Here is a 25,186-nt window from a genome sequence, read left to right as displayed (position 1 = left end):
GGAGTTGTGGAGAGCCAGAAGGTCTCCTCTCAGCCTCCTTTTCTCCACACTGAACATCCCCAGGTCCCTCAGCTGCTCCTCACCAGACCTGTTCTCCAGACCCCTCACCAACTTTGTTGTCCTTCTAACTAGGTCCAACCACCCTCCTGCCCTGGGCTCCTGTCCTGCTCCATGAAGCCTCCAGGATCAGAAGGATATTAGAAGTGGAAGCAATCCCTCACAACCTCCCTGCCCTGGGCTCCTGTCCTGCTCCATGAAGCCTCCAGGATCAGAAGGACATTAGAAGTGGAAGCAATCCCTCACAACCTCCCTGCCCTAGGCTCCTGTTCTGCTCCATGAAGCTTCAAGGATCAGAAGGACATTAGAAGTGGAAGCAATCCCTCACAACCTCCCTGCCCTGGGCTCCAGTCCTGCTCCATGAAGCCTCCAGGATCAGAAGGACATTAGAAGTGGAAGCAATCCCTCACAACCTCCCTGCCCTGGGCTCCTGTCCTGCTCCATGAAGCTTCCAGGATCAGAAGGATATTAGAAGTGGAAGCAATCCCTCACAACCTCCCTGCCTTAGACTCCTGTTCTGCTCCATGAAGCCTCCAGGATCAGAAGGACATTAGAAGTGGAAGCAATCCCTCACAACCTCCCTGCCCTGGGCTCCTGTCCTGCTCCATGAAGCCTCCAGGATCAGAAGGACATTAGAAGTGGAAGCAATCCCTCACAACCTCCCTGCCCTGGGCTCCTGTCCTGCTCCATGAAGCCTCCAGGATCAGAAGGACATTAGAAGTGGAAGCAATCCCTCACAACCTCCCTGCCCTGGGCTCCTGTCCTGCTCCACGAAGCCTCTAGGGTCAGAAGGACATTAGCAGTGGAAGCAAGCCCTAAACAAATGAGAGGTATGATTTATGTCTCTAGCCTCTTCCTCTCCATCACCTGGGATGGTGATACAGAGAAGCTGGGAAAGACAAAGAGTCCTTCAAGCACATCTTAAAAGGTAAAAACCCCCTCAAGAACACCCCCAGTCCTGAGGTCAGAGTGTCCAAGGCTCAAGGCTTGCCAAGCCACTGGAAGCTAATGCTGATCAACTGTGCAAAAGTGCTGCAGCAGGGAGGTAGGACACAGACTGCCCCTCAAAGGTGGCCAGCCAGTGCCTCCAGCCCTCTGGGTCCAAAGTGCTGTGAGTGTTCTGCGCTGTGCAGAGCAGTTGTGGCTTCAGCAGCTGCGAATTCACCTCCTCTCTCAAACCCCAGGAGTTGGGGCAGCTCCACTCAACCTGCAGGAACCAAAAGCAAAGGCTTTAGGGACTGGCTGGGCTCCTGCAGTGCCAGGCTGCAGTTTGGGCTGGGCACTAATCACAGAGCTGTCAGGGTTGGAAGGGACCTCAAGGCTCAGCCAGTTCCAACCCCCCTGCCATGGGCAGGGACACCTCACACCACAGCAGGTTGCTCACAGCCACCTCCAGCCTGGCTGCAAACACCTCCAGGGCTGAGGCTTCCACCACCTCCCTGGGCAGCCTGTGCCAGGCTCTCACCACCCTCCTGGGGAACAACTTCTTCCTGACATCCAATCTGAATCTACTGAATCACTGAAGTTGGAAAAGAGCTCTAGGATCATCCAGTCCAACATCAACCCAGCCCCACCATGGCCACCAAACCCTGTCCCCAGGTGCCATGGCCACACGTTTCTTGAACCCCTCCAGGGATGGGGACTCCACCACCCCCCTGGGCAGCCTCTGCCAGTCCCTGACCACTCCTGCAGTCAGGAAATTCTTCCCAATTTCCAACCCAAGCCTCCCCTGGCACAGTTTCAGGCTGTTTCCTCACCTGGATACCAGGGAGAAGAGACCAACCCCCACCTCACTCCAGCCTCCTTTCAGGGAGCTGCAGAGAGCAATGAGGTCTCCCCTCAGCCTCCTCTTCTCCAGACTGAACACCCCCAGCTCCCTCAGCTGCTCCTCACCAGACTTTCAGCTCATTCCTGTGTCTCATGGGACAAACTCTTCCTATCAAGCCACCCCAGACCTTTCTTTCCCCCTCATTCCCAGGGGACATGCTGCAACCCCACGGGTGCTCCTACCACAGCTGGGGAGTCCCTGATTTCCAGTTCACTTTGCAAACCTGACCTGAAACTCCTGGAGCTTTTGATGCCCAGATTCCAGGGGCTGATTTGCACCCAAGATCCTCAAACCAAAGCTGCAGAGGGAGAAACCCAGGGGGAGTTTGCCAGCAGCAGCAGCAGCAAGGTGCTGGATTTTGCACAGAGCTTCCTCCAGAAATGGAAAGCATCCTCTGCTCCCTGGCAGCCAGCAGCTGAGCAGCCCAGGACAAAGGCTGCAGAGAGGCTGTGGACATCACTCAGCCTTTGCAGCAGACCATGCTTCAGCTTCCAAGAGAGAGAAACTCTCTTCTGCTGCCAGCCCACGATGTAAACCTGGTGCTGTTAAGCCCTCATGGGTAGCTGTGGTTGTGCTGGGCAGCAGGCACAGCTCCCCATGCTGGAGCTGTGCTCCCAGGGAGCCCCCCCCAGAGCCACCACCCCCTCCCAGCAGCAGGGATCCCTGCCTGGGGCACTGGCCCTGGGTGCTGCTACTCACCTCTCGATGATGCTGTTGTTCAGCTGGAGCTCACAGCTCACTGACCTCATCTGCTCCAGCAGCTCCTGCATCCTGCCAAGACACAAGCAGCTCCTTTACCCCTGTGCTGCTCACCTCCCTCCCCTTGGAGGGACCTCCTGCAGAAGGGCTCAGCTGGCCAGGCCACCCCACAGGTCACCAAAGGAGGATCAGTCACAGCCTCACCAGATCCTTCCCCCCAACCCTGTTGCTCATGCAGAGGGTGAGCAGTGTGTGGGGGTGTGTGGGGGTCCCACTTCTCCCTGGGGAGGGCACAAAACCCTCTTCCAAAAGACTCACCTAAGAACCATCTCCTGGTGTGGCTGGAGGGGGGAAGGGGCAGGAGGAACCAAGGCCAAACTCTGCTTCTCTGTCTGGAGAAACCTGTCCAGAGCCTGCAGAGATGGAGAAGCCTTAGCAGCCCCCAGCAGTCAGGGGGCTCTTTGCAGGGGTTGTTTACTGGGTCCAGATCCCCCCTGTGCCAGGCAGCCCTCAGGACCAGGGGTGCCACTGCCAGGACTCTACCCACCCCTGCAGAGAGGCAGAGCAAGACCTGCAATGGCATCACCCACAGCAGGAGGCTCTTTGTGGCATCCCAGACTGGGTTTGGGTGGCAAAGGACCTTCAAAGCTCATCCAGTCCAACTCCTCTGCAGTCAGCAGGGACACTTAGAGCAGGCTGCTCAGAGCCCCCAACAACCTGACCTGCAGTGCTGCCAGGGATGGGGCAGCTCCCAGCCCTCTGGGCAGCCTGGGGCAGGCCCTCAGCACCCTCACTGTAAAAACATTTCTTATCTCCAGGAGGAAGGGAAGAGGAAGGGAAGAGGAAGGGAAGAGGAAGGGAAGAGGAAGGGAAGAGGAAGGGAAGAGGAAGGGAAGAGGAAGGGAAGAGGAAGGGAAGAGGAAGGGAAGAGGAAGGGAAGAGGAAGGGAAGAGGAAGGGAAGAGGAAGGGAAGAGGAAGGGAAGAGGAAGGGAAGAGGAAGGGAAGAGGAAGGGAAGAGGAAGGGAAGAGGAAGGGAAGAGGAAGGGAAGAGGAAGGGAAGAGGAAGGGACCAGGTTGGAAGAGACCTTTGAGATCATCAAGTCCAACCTATCACCCAACACCATGGCACCAAGCAGCCCATCCAGTCTCCTCCTAAACACCTCCAGGGATGGGGACTCCACCACCTCCCTGGGCAGCACATCCCCATGGCCAATCTCTCTCTCTCTGAAGAATTTCTTCCTATCATCCAGCCTAAACCTGCCCTGGTGCAGGGGAATCTCCCTCTTTTAGTCCAAACCATCATCCCCATCAACAGGCTCTGCTCAGAAGTCTGTCCCCAGCTTTCTGATCAGCCACTTGGAGCACTGCAAGGCCACCAGAAGGTCTCCCTGGAGCCTTCTCTTCTCCAGGCTGAACAACCCCAACCCTCAGCCTGTGCTCCCAGCAGAGAGCTCCCAGCCCTCCCACCCTTCCTGGGGCCCTAAACAACGGCTGAAAAAGTCTCTGCTGTTCCCCTGCTTCACACAGGCACCACTGCCCACTGGGGGGGCTGGGAGAGGGGAGATTTCCAGTGTCTGGAAGCTGGGAGAGGGGAGCAGCAGCACCCCCAGGCAGGAGCCCTGGTGGCACCTACGCTCTGCAGGCACTCCTGGCACTCCATGGTCTCCACACTGCAGGCACTGATGCGGTTGCTGAGCCTCTTCAGGTGCTTCTTTATCTCACAAACCTTCCTAGAGGGGACAAAGAAACAGCCCCAAGATTCCCAGTCAGTGGCCAGCACATGGTGGGGGTGGTGATTTGTGTGCTGCTCTCTGCAACCCTTCCTGCACCCAAGTGGAAAGGGAAAGCAGATCCCAGCTGCAGCTCTGCCCACAGCCACCACAGGTTGTCCAAACAGCACTGAGAGCAAATCACTTGGGGAAAGTGGTGGTTAGATGAGGGGCAGCTCAAACCCACCCCTGGGTGCACTCCAGGCTGGAGGGCTCAGCATCTGCTCAAAAAGCCTCCTGGGCTTTGCATTGCTTTCTGCACACTCTCATGCTGGAAGAGAAGAAGAGTCCCCCCTTGACCATGTCCCTGTGGCCAGGATCTCCAAGGACTCCAAAATCCCAATCAGGTGGCACCTAGGAGGGCTCTGAGCTGGGCCAGGATCTCTAATGATTCCAAACCCCCAATCAGGTGGCACCTAGGAGGGCTCTGAGCTGGGCCAGGATCTCTAAAGACTCCAAAACCCCAATCAGATGGCATCTTGGAGGGCTCTGAGCTGGACCAGGATCTCTAAGGACTCCAAAACCCCAATCAGGTGGCATCTTAGAGGGCTCTGAGCTGGGCTGCCAGCGTGGGCAAGAGGAGAAGGATTTTCTAGAAGGCCTTAGAATGAACCCCAGCTTTGGAGCTGCAGGGGATTCAGTACAGGAGGGGAGATTTTTCAGCTAGAAAGGTTTGCCTCAGGTGCTCAGGAATGTGCCAGGAGCAGTGATCAGTGTCTGACCTGCCCTTTTCTCCTGCCTTCTCTTTGCCCTGTCCTACCTTGCCCCTGCCTTCCCTGCCCTGTCCTACCTTGTCTGTCCTACCTTGTTCCTGCCTTCTCTTTGCCCTGTCCCACCTCATCCCTGTCCTACCTTGCCCCTGCCTTGTGCTTGCCCTGTCCCACCTTGCCCCAGCCTTCTTCTTGCCCTGTCCTACCTTGCCCCTGCCTTGCCTCTGCCCTGTCCTACCTTGTCCCTGCCTTCTCTGTGCCCTGTCCCCTTTCCAGCCTCCCTGTGTGCAGCCAGAGGTTTCCAGGCTGCAAGCCCTCTGCCCTGGGCAGGTTTCACTCTGGGCACAGCAGCTGGTGCCCACAGCCCCCTCCTGCCTCAGCCCATCCCTCACCCAGTGAACTCTCCCCTTGGCTTCAGTGGGGACCTTGTCTCAGGGTGAGATTCCTCCCTGGTGCAGAGCAGGAGCCCCAGCTGCACCCAAGCAGAGCTTCCACCTTTGCTCACAGGGAAGCAAAACCACCCCCAAGAAGCCTCTTTGTGTGCTGCTGGTGGGTTTTTTCCTTCCCCTGGAGTATTTTTGTACCTGTTTTTGTGTCCCTAGGGACAAGGCCCTCATGAGTCACAAGTGGGCACTCTGAATTTCTTGCTGCCTCAGTTTTAATTGCCTTGTTTTGAGCCTCTTCCTCCTGGCAGCCAGGCTCTGTGGGTGGCTGTTTTCCTGGGGACTGGGAGGTGGAACTGTTCACCTTAATGGTTCTTTCCTTTGGGATGTTTAAAGCCAAACCAAACCTTCCTTTTTTGCCTTTTAATATATGTGCACACAGTGTGGCACCTCCACCCTGGGGCCCTGGAAGAAAGAGGGCACTTGGCTCCCCCAGCATCACACAGAGCTGCTGCTTTAAGGGCCCTTACAGGAGCCCCTCAGCAGCACTCACCAACAGCTCCATCACCCTCCACATCCCAACACCCAGTGGAGAGCAGAGGGTGACCTGAACCCCTCTGGAAAAGTCTCCTCTCCCACCCCTGCCAGGCTCCACAAGCCAAAAGGAGGGGCAGGGGGCTGGTACCTCATCCTGCTGCCATGGAGAGCCAGAGCCTCCTGGTACTGCTGGACACAATCATCCTGGAAAATCAACAGCACCTTCCTGGCCAGGTGCCCTAAATTCAGCCTAAAACCAGACAAGAAGAGGGAACAAGGTTAGGATTGGCCTTGAACGTGTGAGCATGAGAGTTCACATGGCAGGAGGCATAAAGCTGGGTCCAAGTGGAGAAAGAGGAACTGAAGGGTTAATAATTAATTGAGTACCAGTGTTAAAAAACCAAAACCTAGCTGTGGTCAAGACAAGAGGGAGGGCTGGGGGCTGCCTGAGCTGTGATCCCCACCCCAGGGCCTTTTCCCCTGGAGCTTAAGGCAAATGTCCAAGGTTAGGCTGAAGATTAATTAAGACTAAAGAGCTGCCTGTTAAGTTTCACCATCCCTGGGATGTATCAAGGTCTGTGTCTTAGGGGTTTGGGCCTGTGTTAAACCTCCCCCCCAGGCTCCAGGGGAGAGTGAAAGGGAAGGTTTTTAAAGGTACAGAAAGCCATCAGACACTTGGCTCCCACTCAAGCTCAGCAGATTTGAGAGCAGGATGCTTCCTGGCTCAATAAATGGCCCCAAATTAAGTACTGTGTGAGGGACAGCCTGAGATGGAGCCATGGAATTGCTTCAGGTGGAAAAGGCCTCTAAGATCATCCAATCCAACCAGCAACCCAGCCCCACCATGGCCACCAAACCCTGGCCCCAAGTGCCATGGCCACAGGTTTCTTGAACCCCTCCAGGGCTGGGGACTCCATCACCTCCCTGGGCAGCCTGTGCCAAGCCCTGACCGCTCCTGCAGCAAAGGAATTGTTCCTAATCCCCAACCTAACCCTCCCCTGGTGCAGTTTCAGGCCATTGCCTCTCCTCCTATCACCTGATACTAGGGAGAAGAGACCAAGCCCCACCTGGCTCCAACCTCCTCCAACCTTTTAGGCTGGATGTTAGGAAGAAATTCTTCCCAGAAAGGGAGATTGGCCCTAGGGATGTGCTGCCCAGGGAGGTGGTGGAGTCCCCAGCCCTGGAGGTGTTTAGGAAGAGCCTGGCTGAGACCCTTGGTGCCATGGTTTAGTTGATCAGATGGTGCTGGGTGATAGGTTGGACTGGATGATCTCAAAGGTCTTTTCCAGCCTGGTCTGGTCCATTCCATTCCATTCCATTCCATTCCATTCCATTCCATTCCATTCCATTCCATTCCATCCCATCCCATTCCATTCCATTCTCCTTTCAGGGAGCTCCAGAGAGAGCAATGAGGTCTCTCCTCAGCCTCCTTTTCTCCAGCCTCAACACTCCCCAGCTCCCTCAGCTGCTCCTCCCCAGCCCTGTTCCCCAGACCCTTCCCCAGCTTGGTTGCCCTCCTCTGGACCTGCTCCAGCCCCTCAGCATCCTTCCTGTCCTGAGGGCCCCAATGTTCTGATCCCCACTGCCCATCACAGAGGACCTCTCCCCACCTCTGCAGAGGTTTTTCTCAGCACCTTCATCTGCAACAGCTTGCAGCTGGGAAACTCTGCTGTGAAAGGTCCTGGCACCACAGAAGCCACTTCCAGGGGTGCTCAGTCAGCATCAGCCACAGACTCAGAATGGTTGGAAGAGGCCTCTAAGGTCCTCGAGCCCAACCATCAAGGTTAATGACCCAGGGACACTGTACATCCCTTTGGGACTCCATCCAAACCACCAAACCCCTCCCTGGCCCCAGCATGGGGTAGGTCCTAAAATAGGGGAGAGGGTTGGGCCTTACTTATCCAGCTTGTGGATTTGTTCCTCGTTGTAGCCCAACCCTAGAGAGGAAAGACAGCAGTCAGCAGACGTCCTCCTGTCCATCACCCAAGAGCTGGGCAGCTGGACAACACACAGAGGTCACAGACCACAGGCTCAGAGGATGTCAGGGGGTGGAAAGGACCCCCAGAGACCATTGAGTCCAACTCCCCTGCCAGAGCAGGAGCACAGAATCCAGCACAGGTCACACAGGGACACATCCAGGTGGGTCTTGAAAGTCTCCAGAGCAGGAGACTCCACAACCCCTCTGGGCAGCCTGCTCCAGGGCTCTGTGAGCCTCCCAGTGCAGAAGTTCCTCCTCATGTTAAGGTGGAACCTCCTGTGCTGCAGTTTATATCCGCTGTGATTACTCCAGGGGGTACTGCTGTGGTGGCACTGAAATCACTGTGCCCAGGGGACCCTGGGGACACTCTCCCCATCACTTACTCAGGCAGCTCCTGGCCTTCTTGAACTGCTTGTAGATCAGCTGCACCTTCTCCAGGCAGCACTCAATCTGCTGGATGCTGCAAGGGGGACAAGGAGGAGTCACAGGGTTGCTTCAGCTGGGAAAGACCTCCCAGGTCATCCAGCCCAGCCACGACTTGGCCACCAAACCATGTCCTGAAGTGCCATGTCAGGAAGAAGTTGTTCCCCATGAGGGTGGTGAGAGCCTGGCACAGGCTGCCCAGGGAGGGGGTGGAAGCCTCAGCCCTGGAGGTGTTTGCAGCCAGGCTGGAGGTGGCTGTGAGCAACCTGCTGTGGTGTGAGGTGTCCCTGGCCATGGCAGGGGGGAACTGGCTGATCCTTGAGCTCCCTTCCAACCCTGACACTTCTGTGGTGCTATGCCCCCATGGGTTTTCTCCCTGGACAGCCCTCTCCAGTACCTGACCACTCTTGCTGTAAAGAAATTTGTCCTGATACCCAACCTAAACCTCCCCTGGCACAACTTCTGGCTGTTTCCTCTTGTTCCAGGCCCCCCAGAGCAAGGGGTATGAGGTTGGGGTGACCTCAGCACTTTGGGCTGAAAGCTGAACCTGCTGTGACAGACTGCTCTCTGTCTGGAGAATCACAGAATGCCTTTGGCTGGAAGAGACCTTAAAGATCATGGAGACCAACCCTTAACCCAGCACTGCCTGGTCCCCACTGAACCACATCTCCAGGGCTTTGAAACCCCTCCAGGGATGGGGACTCCTCCTCTGCCCTGAGCCAGGGCTTGACAACCCTTTTGGGGAAGGGATTGTTCCTCATGGCCAACCTAAACTTCCCCTGGTGCAGCCTGAGCAGGGAAGGCATTCTGCCCTGTGCTCAGCACTGCTGAGGCCACACCTGGAGTCCTGTGGCCAGCTCTGGGCTCCTCAGGTCAGGAAAGAGGTTGAGCTGCTGGAAGGTGTCCAGAGAAGGGCAGCAAAGCTGGGGAGGGGTCTGGGGCACAGCCCTGGGAGGAGAGGCTGAGGGAGCTGGGGTTGCTTAGCCTGGAGAAGAGGAGGCTCAGGGGAGACCTTCTTGCTCTCTCCAACTCCCTGAAGGGAGGTTGGAGCCAGGAGAGGGTTGGTCTCTTCTCCCAGGCAAGCAGCAGCAGAACAAGAGGACACAGTCTCAAGCTGTGCCAGGGGAGGTTTAGGCTGGAGGTGAGGAGAAAGTTCTTCATAGAAAGAGAGATTGGCCATGGGGATGTGCTGCCCAGGGAGGTGGTGGAGTCCCCATCCCTGGAGGTGTTGAAGGGGATTGGATGTGGCACTTAGAGCCATGGTTTCATTGCCAGGAGGTGCTGGGTGACAGCTTGGACTTGATGATCTCTGAGGTCTTTTCCAACCTTATTGATTCTATGGTTCTCTGAGGCCATTTCCTCTTGCTCCATCACTTGTTCCTTGGGAGAGGAGCCTGACCCCCAGTACAGAGACACCACAGGGGTGTGCACAGGGCTGTGGAAAGCTGCTTGCAAGGAGGAGCTGTTCAGGAGCACACAGTGGTGCCTGCTCCACAGGCTGGCAAGGGTCTCAGCAAATCTGGTGCCACAAACCTCTTGTCCTCGTGCACGTGTCGCCGGTGCTTCCCCAGCTCAGACAAGATGCTGTCCAGCGCCCCTTGGGAGTCAAAGATGTTGTGGGAGCACTGAGAGAGCTCCTCAGCAACCTGTGGAGGAGGAGGAGAGGTTGGGGCTGGTTGCTGCAAACGCTGCCTGTGGGGGTGGCTGCTCCCCAGGGCTCACCCTCTGCAGCCTTGTCTTCACCATGGCCAAGTCCTTCAGAGCCGGCACCCCACTGCCTGCAGGAGCAGCCTCGTACCTGAGGAGGGGAGAGTGAGACTGAGATTAGGAAGGAAATCTGGCCAGTGAGGCTGGGGAGACACTGGAACAGGTTGCTCAGGAAGGTTGTGGATGCCCCCTCCCTGGGGCTGTTCAAAGCCAGGTTGGATGTGGGCTTGAGCAACCTGGGCGGGTGGGAGGTGTCCCTGCCCGTGGCAGGGGGTTGGAACTGGCTGAGCTTTGAGGTCTCTTCCAACCCAACCCATTCTATCAATCTGTGAAAGTCAGGAAATGGAGATTCCTTAGGCAGGAGGTCAGCCCAGAGGCAAAGAAAATCCACCCTGTGGTGGGGGAGGCAGCAGAGTCCCCGGGGCAGCTGGGTGATGCTTTGCTGGGGCACCAGGGTCCTGCATTCAGGGTGCTGGATGTGAGCCCCAGGAGGCAAAGTGCTGATGGGGCTAAAGCTCACCCTGCTGCCTCTAATTTGCTCCCAAATTGTTAGCTTCATACCCATTGGCTTTACAGCAGCTCAGAGGCTGTCTGCCAGCCTGCAGCTGGCACGAGAGCATGAGGCTGAGCTGCTGAAGTCAGCAGAAAGAGGCTGCCCCAGAGCACGGTGGAGAGGGGAGGGATGAGCCAGCGGCATCCAGCTGCAGCAGGAGCGCTGCTGGCACCACAGCCCTCTGCTAATCCTGCTGGAGGCAGTGGGAACCATGTGGCCCTGGCTTTGGGCATGGAAATGCAGAGATTGGCTCCACTGGAAAGAGTGGAAGAGCAGCAAGCCAGCAGCAAAGGATTTCCCACTACAGCAGCACCACAGAAAAGCAAAGCGGCCCTGGGTGACTGCAGCTGAAGTGGGCTCAGTGCTCCTGGGGGCAGGCTGGGTGGGGAGTGGGGGCATGGGAGCTGCTGAGGACAGCCCAGGCTGCTCCAGAATTCAGCTGCTGCTGAACTCTCTGTTTGTGGAGCCTCCTGGCCGGAGTTAAGAGACACCTCAGCATGGATGGTGTGGGGCAGGAGGAGGAAAGCAGCACAATGGGCTCTTGGCAACCCTCCCTGGCACTGCCCAAGGTCCTCTGCAGGCAGTGGGGTCAGTGATGGTGGCCAGAGCCCAGAGAGGACCTGGCAGCTGCTGCTCTCCTGACTGTGTTTCAGCTCTGCTGGCAGCAGTGGCTCTGCTTCCCTGTCCCACAAGCTGGCAGCAGCAGCAGCCCTCTCTCCTCACACTTACTCTGAAAACCCTGGAGCCAAGAGCCAAGGAGTGAGGACCAGCTCTGGGCTTCTGTGAAAGCAGGGACTGCCCAGGAACAACTGGAGCAGAGAAAGAGCCACAGTGGCTCCTTCCCTGCAGCCTCCACAAGCAGTGAGAGCCTCTCTTACCCTCCAGCTGCCAGCTTTTCCCTGGCATTTGCCTTGTTTCTGATTATCCAGGCACACTTGAGAGCCCCACATCCATTCTGCTGCATCCCCATGGCTCAAAGCCACACTTACAGCACATAGGTCTTCACCTCAGTGAGCTGCAGGCAGGTGAGCACCGAATGAGCTCCTCTCCTCTGCTCCAAGATCCTTGAACACTCTGTTTTCAGGTTCCCACTGCCAACAGAGAAAAACTTCCTGTCCAACCTCTGCTCCTCAGCAGCCCAACCTCTGTCCCAGGGCTGACCATGTGTGCTTGGGGGTTAGGAGGGTGCTGGTGGCTCCCTTCTGGCTGCTCTGGGGGGAAATGGAGGGGATGGATGCAGGTAAAGCCTTGTGGGGAGCAGCTGATGGCCCTGAGGCTCTGCAGAAGAGGAAGCTGAGGAGGAGACCTCATTGCTCTCTCCAGCTCCCTGAAAGGAGGCTGGAGTGAGATGGGGGTTGGTCAAGTGATAGGACAAGAGGAAGCGGGCTCTAATCGCGCCAGGGGAGGCGCAGGTTGGACGCTGGGAGCGATTCCTTGGCTGCAAGAGCGGCGAGGGAAGGGGAGAGGAGGTTTGCTGGACAGCTGCTTCCACCTACCGGCAGCACATCCTCCGCTGCGCTCCCTCCCGGCGCCGCCTGCCCGCATCCCGCCGGCCCCAGCGGGGCTGGAAGGTGCTGGGTTAACAGCTACCCCCCTCCCCCAGCCCTCGCCGTGCTGGCAAGGGGCAGCTCACCCCCACAGCACCCCCGGCCGCGGTGGCCTGCTCACTCACATCACCCAGTGCAGACCTCTGGCCAGCAGCTCCCGGCAGCGCCGCAGGGCCCGGGCGATGCGCAGCGTCTGGTGCAGGGCTCCCACCATGCTCTGCAAGGCAAAGGGCACTGCCACCGCCCCGCACCTCCCCAGCTGGGGGCTCCCCCGGCCTCGGGGACACCCCCCCACCTACCTTGGCGGCGCTGCAGTCGGCCACCACGTCCACCTTGGGGACGAACTTCGGGAATTCGAGAGCCGCTGGAAAGGCAGAGAGGGGAGTGAGCCCCCCGGGCCCCCAGGGGCGTCCCACACCCACCACGGCAAACCCTGCAGCTACTCGGGGTTCCAGGCACCCTGCTGGAGGCTCAGTGCAGCCCTCTGAGGTGGGCAATGGTTTGAAACTGGAGCAGGGGAGGTTCGGGAGGGACAGCAGGAGGAAGCTGTGCACAGGGTGGGTGGTGAGACACCGGAACAGGCTGCCCGGGGCTGTGCTTCAGGCCCCATCCCTGGAGGCATCTCAAGGTCAAGCTTGGTGGGGCCCTGAACAACTCGATGTAGTTGATGTCCCTGCTCACTGCAGGAGGCTTGGGCAAGGTGACCTTGGAGGCTCCCTCCCGACCTGAGGCATTCTGCGCTTGGGAAGCGTGGATGGAAGCACAAACTGCTTGCAGAGCCCAGGGGGAGCAGCACAGCTGCCCTTGGAACCCCCTGGTGCTGCTCCAGCTTCATCCCCTCCCGCTGCAGCCTGGGCTCTCCGAGGACAGCAGTTCAATGAGCTCCCTCTTGGGGCCCCCTCCCTGCACACCCCGAAGCACCTCCAAGAGCCAGCCGGTACTCACGGTCCCTGTATCTCACTCCTACCACATCCTCTGGCTGCTCAGCAGTGCTCAGCAGGGTCAGGGGGTTGTGCTCTGTGGTTTTGCAGAAGTGGTGAGCTTGCAGGTTGGGATCCAGCTCATAGAGATGGCCTTCAAAAAAGTACTCCTGCAGGTGCGGCACTACCTTCGTTTGCTTGCAGACGGCGTCTAAAAACTTGGCGGTCCTGCAAGGGAGGAGCGAGGCAGAAGGATGGGGACTGAGCAGTGGGGCGAAGGGGGCCAGGTTTCCATCACTTCAACAGCCTCCTCTCGGAGATAACATCCCACAAGGACGTCAGGACCCCCTGGAACACCTCCCTGGGCTTCTCCACGTGCCACAGCAGCTGCCGACAGCTCCCAGTTTGTGCCTTTCCCAGCACAGGCTGCTTTGAGCCTGGCTGGCTGAACCCTTCCCCCCACCTTCACCTACTGGAAGGAGGGGGCTGAGGCTCCTGAGCACGTTTTTGTCGTGGCCTTGGCCCCCTTACGTGTTGTAGGAGTGGATGTAGATGTGGTGGAAGGAAGCCTGCTGCAGGGAGAAGACATTGACCACCATCCTGTGCAGGATGTCGTTGGTGCCCGCGAAGAACTGGTCGAACCCCCAGCACTTCTCCTGGTCTGCCTCCAGGATGTTAGCCAGGATGGGGATCAGCTGCTCCTTCAGCCCCCTGCCAACACAGAAGAGATGCTTGCACAGCCTGGCATCACCCTGAGCTGACTGACAGGGCTTGGGAGATGTGCCGCTGAGCTCCCACCCCGGTGGAGCCACTGCCCTGCCTTGCACTGCCTTCTCCTGGCCTGAGAGCTGTGCTGTCTGCAGATGAGAGCCTCCTGAGCCAGCTGAGCTGGGATCTCCCTCTCCAGCTGTGGGGTTAGGATGGGAGACCTGCAGTGGCATCCAGGCCCAGCAAGGATTCTGTGTCCAGTTCTGGGCCCCTCAGTTTAAGAAGGACATTGAGAGACTTGAAGGTGTCCAGAGAAGTGCAACAAAGCTGGGGAGGGGTCTGGAGCACAGCCCTGGGAGGAGAGGCTGAGGGAGCTGGGGTTGCTTAGCCTGCAGAAGAGGAGGCTCAGGGGAGACCACCTTGCTCTCTGCAACTACCTGAAGGGAGGTTGGAGCCAGGAGAGGGTTGGTCTCTTCTCCCAGGCAAGCAGCAGCAGAACAAGAGGACACAGTCTCAAGCTGTGCCAGGGGAAGTTTAGGCTGGAGGTGAGGAGAAAGTTCTTCCCAGAGAGAGTTGTTAGCCATTGGGATGTGCTGCCCAGGGAGGTGGTGGAGTCCCCATCCCTGGAGGTGCTCAAGAGGGGATTGGATGTGGCACTGGGTGCCATGGTTTAGTCATGGGGTCTGTGGTGCCAGGTTGGACTTGGTGATCTCTGAGGTCTCTTCCAGCCTTGGTGATTCTGTGGTGCTGTGAAGGGACACTCACGTGGAGAGCCTGCAGGTGATGGGCAGCTCATAGCTCCACTCGATGCTGCCATTCTCCTGCCGCTGCACCCCTGCAATGGCCCCGGGAGGCTTCTTGGTGAGAATCTTGTACCTGGGGAAAGGAATTGCCAGTCCAAGCCCCCTGCCAGAGCAGGGCACCCACAGCAGGCTGCCCAGGTGGGGTTGGAAGCTCTCCAGAGAAGGAGACTCCACAACCTCTCTGGGCAGCCTGCTCCAGGGCTCTGCCACCCTTACACCAAAGAAGTTCAAATGAAACCTCCTGGGTTCCAGTTTGTGCCCAGTGCCCCCTGTGCTGCCCCTGGGCACCACTGACAAGAGTCTGCCCCCAGCCTCTTGCTCCCCAAGCTTTAGCTCTTGCTGAGCACTGCTCAGCTTCCCTCTGGGGCTGCTCCTCTCCAGGCTCAACAGCCTCAGAGCTCTCAGCCTTTGCTCCTCACAGAAATCCTCCAGGCCACTCAGCATCTGGGGACTCTCTCCAGTAGAGTAGAGTAGAGTAGAGTAGAGTAGAGTAGGGTAGAGTAGAGTAGAGTAGGGTAGAGTAGGGTAGAGTAGGGTAGAGTAGGGTAGAGTAGGGTAGAATTAACCAGGTTGGAAGAGACCTTTGAGAGCATCAAGTCCAACCTCTCACCCAACACCACCTCCCTGGGCAGCACATCCCAAGGGCCAATCTCTCTTGCTGGGAAGAACTTTCTCCTCACCTCCAGCCTAAACCTCCCCTGGCACAGCTTGAGACTGTGTCCTCTTGTTCTGGTGCTCTGCTTGCCTGGGAGAAGAGACCAACCCCCACCTGGCTCCAACCTCCCTTCAGGGAGTTGGACAGAGCAAGGAGGTCTCCCCTGAGCCTCCTCTTCTGCAGGCTAAGCAACCCCAGCTCCCTCAGCCTCTCCTCCCAGGGCTGTGCCCCAGACCCCTCCCCAGCTTTGTTGCCCTTCTCTGGACACCTTCCAGCACCTCAACATCTTGCCTAACCTGAGTAGTTCCCTGACCTTCTTGAACTGGGCAGCCCAGAACTGGACCCAGGAGTGTAGATGTGGTCTCACTAGGGCAGAGCAGAAGAGGCACAGGAGCAGAACCTCCCTCAACCTTCTGGCCACACTCTTCTTCATGCCCCCCAACTGCCTCCTTTCCCAGCTGTTCAGCCACAAAGTCACAAGAGTGCTTTTGAGGGCAGGCATGGTTAACAGGGCACAAATCCTTCCTCCCCAGGGGCCACAGCCCAGGGCTTCCCAGGCTGTTCTACGACTCTGTCTCCACAGAAAGAGTAATTGGCCACTGGGATGTGCTGCCCAGGGAGGTGGTGGAGTCCCCATTCCTGGGGGTGTTCAAAGGAGGACTGGATGTGGCACTTGGAGCCATGGTTTAGTTGCCAGGAGGTGTTGGGTGGCAGCTTGGACTCGATGGTCTCTGAGGTCTTTTCCAACCTGGCTGATTCTGTGGTCCTAAGCCAGCAGCAAACCACAGTGCCCAGGGCCCGCCGGGTGCTGCCGGAGCGCACCGAGCCTCAACCAGGCTGTCCTGCAGCCCCCAGCCCCAGCAGCAGCCCCCAGCTGTGCCAGCTGGGCAGGGCACCTACATGATCTCCTTGTTCCTGCGGGGTCCCCCGAAGGGCAGGAAGGGCAGGCTGCCGGTGGCAGCGTGGTAGAAGGTGACGCCGATGCTCCAGAGGTCCACGGTGACGCCGTAGGACTTCTGCTGCGGCTGGCGCAGCACTGCGCGCTCGTACAGGTCTGGGTGCTGCAGGGGGGAGCACACAGGACACAGCTGACCAGGCTGGGAAAGACCTCAGAGATCACCAAGTCCAACCTCTCACCCAGCACCACCTGATCAACTCAACCATGGCACCAAGCAGCCCAGCCAGGCTCTTCCTAAACACCTCCAGGGATGGGGACTCCACCACCTCCCTGGGCAGCACATCCCAAGGGCTAACAACTCTCTCTGGGAAGAATTTCTTCCTCACCTCCAGCCTAAACCTCCCCTGGCACAGCTTGAGACTGTGTCCTCTTGTTCTGGTGCTGCTTGCCTGGGAGAAGAGACCAACCCCTACCTGGCTACAACCTCCCTTCAGGGAGTTGGAGAGAGCAAGGTGGTCTCCCCTGAGTCTCCTCTTCTGCAGGCTAAGCAACCCCAGCTCCCTCAGCCTCTCCTCCCAGGGCTGTGCTCCAGACCCCTCCCCAGCTTTGTTGCCCTTCTCTGGACACCTTCCAGCATCTCAACCTCTTTCCTAACCTGAGGAGCCCAGAACTAGACACAGGACTCCAGGTGTGGCCTCAGCAGTGCTGAGCACAGGGCACAATGACCTCCCTGCTCCTGCTGGCCACACTGTTCCTGATGCAGGCCAGGATGCCATTGGCCTTCTTGGCCCCCTCCTCTGCTAGAGCAGGTTGCTCAGAGCCCTGTCCAGCCTGACCTTGAATATCTCCAGGGCTGGAGCCTCAACCACCTCCCTGGGCAACCTGCTGCAGTGTTGCAGCAACCTCCTGGGGCAGAACTTGCTCCTCACATCCAATCTCAATCTGCTCTGCTCTCATTTCAAACCTTTGCCCCCTGTCCTATCACTGCAGGTCGCTGGCTGCTCCTGCTGCTGGATCCACCCAAATCCATCACCTGTAGCTCTCCAACAGAAGTGCTCAGCCTCCCTCGTCAAAGAACTCTGCCCCCTTTCAGCTTGGGCTCCCCAGGTCCCTGTGGATCCCTACAAGTTGCCCAGATGCTGGATGAAAGGATGGGGAGCTGATGGGGACCTGGGGCTGTTTAGCCTGAGAGATCTTCTTAGTGTCTATAAATACCTGGAGGGTGGGGGGCAAGAGGCTGGGGCCAGGCTCTTTTCAGTGATGCCCAGCACCAGGACAAGGGGCAGTGGGCACAGACAGGAACCCAGGAGATTCCATCTGAACAGGAGGAGAAATTTCTTTGCTGGGAGGGTGCTGGAGCTCTGGAGCTGCCCAGAGAGGTTGTGGAGTCTCCTTCTCTGGAGACCTTCGAGTCCCACCCTCAGCGTGCTCCTGTGTGACCCGAGCTGGACTCAGCCACCTCCCTTCCCCCATCCCATGATGGGTCCCCAGGGGCCACCAGGCTGGGGGCACAGCACACTCACCAGATACTCCTCTGTGCCATAGACAGACACAAACTTCTCATCATCCTCCAGCTCTCTGGCAGCCCCAAAGTCTGTCAGCTTGTAGATGCTCTGCCCGTCGTCCCCCACCAGCCGCATGATGTTGCCGGGCTTGATGTCCCGGTGCACGACGCCCTTCTCACGCAGGTGGTTCATCCCTGCCACTGGGCACACAGGGGGAGGCACTGGTCACCCCCCTGGGGCTCCAGCACTTGGCTCCAGAGGGCTTTGCTTAAATGCAGGAAGAGGAGAAGGAGCAGAGAAAGGAGGAGCCGGGGGGTGAAGGTGGCTGCGGGGCTGGAGAGGCTGAGAGAGCAGACAGGAGGGGACTGCCCTGGTGCTGCTCCGTGGTGGGGCACAGCCTGCTCCTACAGCTGCTTGGGGATGCCCAGTGCACAATTAACCAGGCTGGAAAAGACCTTTGAGATCATCCAGTCCAACCTATCACCCAGCACCATCTAGTCAACTACACCATGGCACTGTGCCTCATCCAGGCTCTTCCAGTGATGGTGACTCCACCACCACCTCCCTGGGCAGCACACTCTCCCCTGCTTCCTGGAGCAGGTCTGCAAGGAGAAAGCCTCAGGCTGCCCCTGAATGTGGAGCTCACAAAGCCACCCCACTGGGAGGGGCAGCCTCTGCTCTGTGCAGCCCTCACAGCCCAGGGCTGGTGCCTGCAGGGCTCCACCAGCGCCATGAGCTCCCCAGCCCAGAGCTCCTCAGCCCTGGGCTGTGCTCCTGGTGGCAGCACAGGCACAAAAGACACCGCAGGTCCCTTCTGCCTGGAGGGGGAGATGGGGGAGTGAGAAGATGATGATGCTGAGGAGAGGAGGCTGGGGGCCTTAGGGAGCTTGGGTTAGGAAGCAGAGGAGTTGTCCCATTGCAGCTTCAGGCTGCTGAAGTCTTGTGCTCTTTCTGCTGCCAAAGAGCCTCCTGTGCTGGGTGGGACCCCCACACTCACCCACACACTGCAGCACGATGAGGAACTCAGACTCAGCCAGGCCAAAGGCATTCACTGGGTCTTCCAGCACGCTCAGCAAGCTGCCACTGGAGCAGTACTCCATCACCAGCACCTTCTGCTTGCTGCTGCCCTGTGGGGAGCAGCAGCCAGGAGGGCTCAGCTAGCCCTGTGTCCCACCTGATAGTCTGTTCCCCCTGCCTAAGCAGGACCAGGTCCCCTTCCTTTGGTTGGTGGGTCCCTGGGTTTCTCCAGCTTGGACAGCCTGGCACTGGAGGGTATCCCCTCTGTGCCACATGCCTGGGCAGGTGACAAGAGCAGGTCACATCCATGCTCCAACCCAGCCCCCCGGTGCTGAAGGGCTAGGGGGAGGTGAAGGAGAAAGCAGCCCAGGAGCACTGCTCCCCTCCCACAGCTCAAAGCAGCAGCCCTGTGGCACTGGCCCAGGTGGCACAGCCCCAGGTGGCACAGCAGGCTCCCCAGCCCAGCTCCCACTTACTGTCTCCTCCACAGCAAACAGTTTGACAATGTTTTTGTGGTTGAGCTTCCTCAGCACCTCAAACTCTCTCATCTGGACCTCCTGGGGCCGCAGGTAGCTGGCATTGTTAAAGACCTTCACAGCAACCAGCTCCCCAGATTTCTGGGAAGAGAGGAAATGGAAGTGGGAAGTGAGGCCATCCCCACCCCAAGCAGCTCCAGCAGCAGCTCCAATGCTGCTTCCCCCATCCCTCTCATGCTGCAAAGTGTTTTCTGACCAGGTGGCCATGGAGTTGTTTGGGTTGGAAAAGGCCTCCCAGATCACCCAGTCCAACCACCAACCCAGCACCACCATGGAGTTGTTTGGGTTGGAAAAGGCCTCCAAGCTCACCCAGTCCAACCACCAACCCAGCACCACCATGGAGTTGTTTGGGTTGGAAAAGGCCTCCAAGCTCACCCAGTCCAACCATCAACCCAGCACCACCATGGCCACCAAACCATGGCCAAGGGCCATGCCTGCATGTATTGTGAACCCCTCCAGGGATGGTGACTCCACCCTGGGCAGCCTGTGCCAGTGCCTGACCACTCTGGCACTCAAGACATTGTTCCTCATCTCCAACCTAACCCTCCCCTAGCACAATTTCAGCCTTGTTTCTTCCCCTGCAGAAGCAAAGTGCTGTGATCCCTTTGCTCCCTGGCCCTGCAGGGGCAGGGTGGTCGTTCAGCTTCATCACCAACTGGTGGCTGAGGCAGCTGAGATGGGGCTGGTTTGGGGGCTGGTTTGGATGCCTCTCTGCCCTGCTCAGGCAGACTGCTCAGGAAACTTCAAAGCCCAGTGAGGCAGAGCCTGTGTTCCAGCCCCGGCAAGTGTTTGCATGTCCTATGCAAATGGGCCGAGGATGGGGTTTTCAAAACCTCTGGGCATTCCCCCAAAAAGCAGCTCCTGAACTCCCCACCCCCCCACGATGCACCCTGAGCAGGACCTGGCTGTGAGCACCCCAGGAAGCTGCCCTTGACCCTCCACCCTCACCTGGTGCCCAAGGGGAAGGAGCCAAAGGGAAAATGAAAACGAAAATAAACCCCAGCACAGCCCCTCCCGGGGAGGCTGAGCAGAGGGGAAGCTCCGGGGGGGTAGGAGGGTTGGGGGAGGTGGGTTTAGGGGGGGTTGGTGCACCCCTCCCCTTGCTCACCTTGTTGCGAGCCTTGTAGACGGAAGCCGTGGCGCCCTGCCCCAGGAGGTCCTCGGTGCTCCAGAGGTAGTTCGGGGTGCTCTGCATCTCCACAAGCACCACTGGAGGGTGGGAAGGAGATGGCTCACCCCCGGGGGGTCACTGCTCCCCTCCGGCCCAGCCACAGCACCCCAGCCTGGAGCCGTCCCCCAGCGGGCAATGCCCAGGGGGCAGAGGCCAAGCGGCAGGAGGTGTCCCTCGGCCAAGCAGCCTCCAGCCTCTTCCCTCAGCGGCTCCCGGCGAGCAGCGCCAGCTCCGAGGGCTGCTCATGAACCGAGCTGCCAAAGAAACCCACCCCCAGCGCCGGCACCCGTCGGGGCTGGCAGCGAAGCGCTGCCAGGTGCGGAGCGGGGAAGGAAAGGGGGAAGAAAAAAACGGAGAGAAAAGAAAAGCAAAAGAAAGAGCAAACAAAAGGTTGAAGCTGCAAGGTGGGGAGAGGCACCTCCCCTGCCCCGGCACAGAAACCCGGCCGATTGCAAAACCAGCTCGGCAAGCATCGGCTGCGGCTGGAGGAGGAAATGCTTCAGCTTCCTGCTTCAGAGAGAGAGAGAGAGAGAAAATTCCCGGAGTTGCAGCACTCCCCAGGCCTGCTGAGCTCCTCAGCCAGGGCTGGGGTGGACCCAAGGGTGCTGAGCGCCGCCCGGCACACAGCCTGCCCGGGGAGGGGAGAGCAGGGGCTGCAGCCAGCGGCTGCCTTCCTCACTCAGCCAAAGGGGGAGGTGGAGCTGCTGGAGAGGGCTCAGAGGAGGACACAAAGATGATCAGAGGGCTGAAGCACCTCTGCTGTGGGGACAGGCTGGGAGAGTTGGGTTTGTTCAGCCTGGAGAAGAGAAGGCTCCAGGGAGACCTTAGAGCTGCATTGCAGTCGCTGAAGGGGACCTAGAGGAAGGCTGGGGAGGGACTGCTCAGAAGGGCTTGGGCTGATAGGACAAGGGGCAGTGGGTTGAAAGTGGAGCAGGGGAGATTTAGGTTGGACAGCAGGAGGGAGTTCTGCACAGTGAGAGTGGTGAAATACTGGAACAGGTTGCCCAGGGAGGTGGTTGAGGCCTCAACCCTGCAGGCAGTCAAGATCAGCCTGGATGTGGCCCTGAGCAGCCTGCTGCAGCTGGAGGTGTCCCTGCTGCCTGCAGGGGGGTGGACAAGATGACCTTAGAGGGTCCCTTCCAGCCCAATGCCATCTGTGACTCTGCCTTCCTGAGCTGTGCTGGGGTCCCACAGTGCATGGGGGCAGTGCTGGGCCCTGGCTGCTCCTGGCATGGGAAACCCCCCAAGGGGAGCTGGGGGGCACTGAGCTGGGGGGCACAGGCTGGCCCTTTGCCCTGAGCTCATCAAAGGGGCTGGTGCTGGGGAGCAGAGCTCAGCAGGAAGCAGAGCAACACGAGGGGGACCAAGTGAAACTTGAACTCACTTGGGCTGGACTCACTCTGCTGCAGCTCAGCTAACAGGAAGAGAAAGGGACCTGGAGGCTTCTTGAAGCCTGAGGCTGAGCATGGCCAGAGGAGGGCAAGGAGGCTGCTGAGGGATCTTGAACTGAAGTCCTGTGAGGAGCAGCTGAGGGACTGGGGGGTGGTTCAGCCTGGAGAAGAGGAGGCTGAGGGGAGACCTCATTGCTCTCTCCAGCTCCTGAGGGGAGGCTGGAGGGAGGTGGGGGTTGGTCTCCTCTCCTTAGTAGCAGGTGATAGAAGGAGAGGAAATGGCTTCAAGCTGCACCAGGGGAGGTGGAGATTGGATATGAGGAAAGATTTCTTTCCTGCAAGGATGGTCAGGGATTGGAGCTGCCAGCCCTTGGAGCCCAGGGACTCCAGGACATCCAAGCTGCCCCAGCAGCTCTCCTGGCTGGTTGCATAGTTGTGGTGGGAGATCCATCCCAGATCACCTGCAGCACCACTGGATGCTAGGGTAGAGCCTGGCTCCCTTCAGACCTCCTTATCCCATCCTGTGCTTTCCTTTCACACTTTGTAGCCTATTTCCTTTCCATTTTAGGGCTTCTTTCCTTTCCTTTGACATTTTATAGCCTATTTGCTTTTCATGTTATACTTCATTTCCTTTCTGTTTCCATTTTATGCCTTATTTCTCTTTACACTTCCTCTCTTACTTCCTTTCCTCTTCCATTTTTGCAGCCTATTTCCTTTCCCTGCTTGCCCCACCGGCAGGTTTCATCCTCCCCGGCTCCAGGCTGCCACCCAAAAGCCCCTCTTGACCTGCTCAGAGTGGTCACATCCGTGGTCAGAAACCAGCAAATCCCCCTTGGCACCAAACACACAGCGAGACCCTGGGGCTGTGACAAGCAGGTGACAAAAAGGGCTCCAGCTGGTGGCAGCAGAGCCTCAAGAACAGAAGCCCTGCGGCAGCTCTGCCTGCAGCGGGCTCCTGCCTCTTGTCACAGGACAAGGGCTGAAGGCTTGGAACCCAAAGAGGGAGCTTCAGACTGGAGAGAAGGGAAAGCTGATTGACACTGAGGGTGGTCAGATCCTGCCCCGGGTTGCCCAGGGGCTGCCCCATCTCTGGAACCCTTTCCCTCCCTGCCCCCCACCTGCTGTATTTCTGCAGCCTCCAGAGGCTTCATCACCTACTCACCAGTGCCAATCCAAACCCAAATCCCTCCCAATGTCCCAAAGCTGAAGAAGGCTCCCAGAAGGGGCTGCTCATCCTCTTCCTCACTCAGCTTGCCTAGAGAGGTGGGAGCTGCCCATCCTTGGAGACCTTCCCCCTCCCCCTTACTGTATTTCAGCCTCCTCCAGATGCTTCATCACCTACTCACCAGTGCCAATCCTAACCCAAATCCCCCAGGATCCCCTCCCAACATCCCAAAGCTGAAGAAGGCTCCCAGAAGGGGCTGCTCATCCTCTGGCTGAGGAGGAGGCTGCACCTCCATAGTGTACAGAGTCCTATATACAGAGCACAGTTTAATGCCTACCCCAGAGAGGTGTAGAACACATGGAACAATGGCAACTGCTTTAGCAAGCACATTCCACCCCACAACTGCTCTTAACCCCCCTCCACCCTCAACCCCCCAGCACCTCTCAAGCCCTCCAGGAGCAGGATGGAGGTTTCCAGCCCAGAGGACCCAAAGATGATTTTCTTTCTTGGCTTTGAGACCCAACTTGGGCAACCTTCCAGCCTTGGGCACGTGGCTGCCACCCTTCAGAACACCTCAGAGAGGGTTTTGGGGCAGTCACTTCTGCTCCTTGGCTTTAGCAAGAACATTCCACCCCACAACTGCTCTTAACAACCCCACAGCACCTCTCAAGCCCTCCAGGAGCAGGATGGAGGTTTCCAACCCAGAGGACCCAAAGATGATTTTCTTTCTTGGCTTTGAGACCCAACTTGGGCAACCTTCCAGCCTTGGGCATGTGGCTGCCACCCTTCAGAACACCTCAGAGAGGGTTTTGGGGCAGTCCCTTCTGCTCCCTGGTTTTGGCTACACTGAGCTGGCCTCTTCCTGAAGCACCTGCTGCTCACAAGCACTGCCCCAGCAGTTTGGCACTCATCCTGAGCCCAACCTCTTGGGCTCTGCTTTATCCCAGTGGCAGGATCTCTTGCCTGGAGGAGGAAGGTTGGTGCAAGTCCAACTTCAGAAGTAAGGTTACCACAGTGCCTTGAGAAGGAAAGGGTCCAGCTGTTATTTCCATGGCAAACTGCTCAACATTTACCCTGTGTGAAGCTTGGTTGTCAAGTGTGAGTACAGCAGGGAGCTGCCCTCCCTCTCCACCTTCAGCTCCTTTTGGCCCAGCGATGAAGAACAACTCTCTGGTCTCAAATGAAGCACAAAATAGAACAGGAGGGGGGAGGAAAAAAAGAGACCAGCACCAAAACTTAAACATTTTCCAGGCCTTGAATTGCTCTTTTGGCATCTCTGGAGCCACCAGAATCGACTCTTGGAACCAAGCCTGGAAAAGAACTCATCTGCTTTTTGATGGGGTGGTCAGGGGAGGCAGAGAGAGAGAGGTTTCCAACCTAACTGATGATCCTAGGATGAAACAGACCTCTTCAGAAACCACTGTTTGTGTATGCCACAGCCCTGGGATCATCCTGGGCTCTGCTTGTGCAGCACAGCCCTGGGATCATCCTGGGTCCTGCTTGTGCATCACAGCCCTGGGATCATCCTGGGTCCTGCTTGTGCATCACAGAGCCCTGGGATCATCCTGGGTCCTGCTTGTGCAGCACAGCCCTGGGATCATCCTGGGTCCTGCTTGTGCATCACAGCCCTGGGATCATCCTGGGTCCTGCTTGTGCATGGCACAGCCCAAGGAGCACCCTGGGTCCTGCTTGTGCATGGCACAGCCCTGGGATCATCCTGGGTCCTGCTTGTGCATCACAGCCCTGGGATCATCCTGGGTCCTGCTTGTGCATGACAAAGCCCTTGGATCATCCCAGGGTCCCCAAGGCAGTGGGGTCAAGTGTTTTTGTGTTCAAGTGCCAGGTTGTCACACACACAGCACACACAGAGAAGCAAGCAGAGAGCTGATCCAGAGAGAGGCTGATCTTGGGAAGTGATCTGAAAGCTCGAAGCTCAGTCTGGAGTGCTGGTAAGTGCTTGGTGTTTTCCCAGGCCTGCAGGCTGGGGGGATCCTGCTGGGAATGGTGTGAGGACATCAGGGCCCTCCAGTGAAGACCTCTAGTGCTGAACAAACAGCTTTGATGTCTCTGACTGCACTTGGGGGGTGTGAGCCAAGGCCAGGTGAGGCCACAAAAAGCCTCATTTTAGTGAGAACCAAAACCCAACCTCAGGCTCAATCAATCCCCAGCTTGTTAAACTCATTTTCTGCCCTGGACAGGCTCCTTCCTTGGTGATGGCAGTGCCC

General features: G+C 58.1%; 1 protein-coding gene across 1 annotated transcript; it reads right to left on the bottom strand.

Annotated features, from left to right (window-relative positions):
- Positions 1-1,230: 1,230 nt before the first annotated feature.
- On the bottom strand, positions 1,231-20,489 carry IKBKE (inhibitor of nuclear factor kappa B kinase subunit epsilon). The gene is made up of 20 exons (XM_054176442.1): positions 20,343-20,489; positions 19,175-19,315; positions 18,679-18,808; positions 17,700-17,881; positions 16,179-16,339; positions 14,586-14,696; positions 13,644-13,823; positions 13,138-13,340; positions 12,492-12,556; positions 12,318-12,409; positions 11,635-11,736; positions 10,108-10,183; positions 9,919-10,031; positions 8,346-8,422; positions 7,882-7,921; positions 6,133-6,234; positions 4,219-4,315; positions 2,903-2,997; positions 2,585-2,656; positions 1,231-1,264 (listed from the first exon to the last, which is right to left on the bottom strand). Exons 1-20 carry the CDS (start codon positions 20,427-20,429, stop codon positions 1,231-1,233), a joined length of 2,160 nt encoding a protein of 719 aa, XP_054032417.1. The 5' UTR covers positions 20,430-20,489.
- Between the last annotated feature and the right edge of the window lie 4,697 nt (positions 20,490-25,186).

The sequence above is a fragment of the Dryobates pubescens genome, chromosome 35 (genome assembly GCF_014839835.1).
Source record: "Dryobates pubescens isolate bDryPub1 chromosome 35, bDryPub1.pri, whole genome shotgun sequence".
NCBI classification, from domain to species: Eukaryota; Metazoa; Chordata; class Aves; order Piciformes; family Picidae; genus Dryobates; species Dryobates pubescens.
Note: the sequence above shows the minus strand (reverse complement) of the source record. Positions and strands in the feature narration are given on the sequence as shown.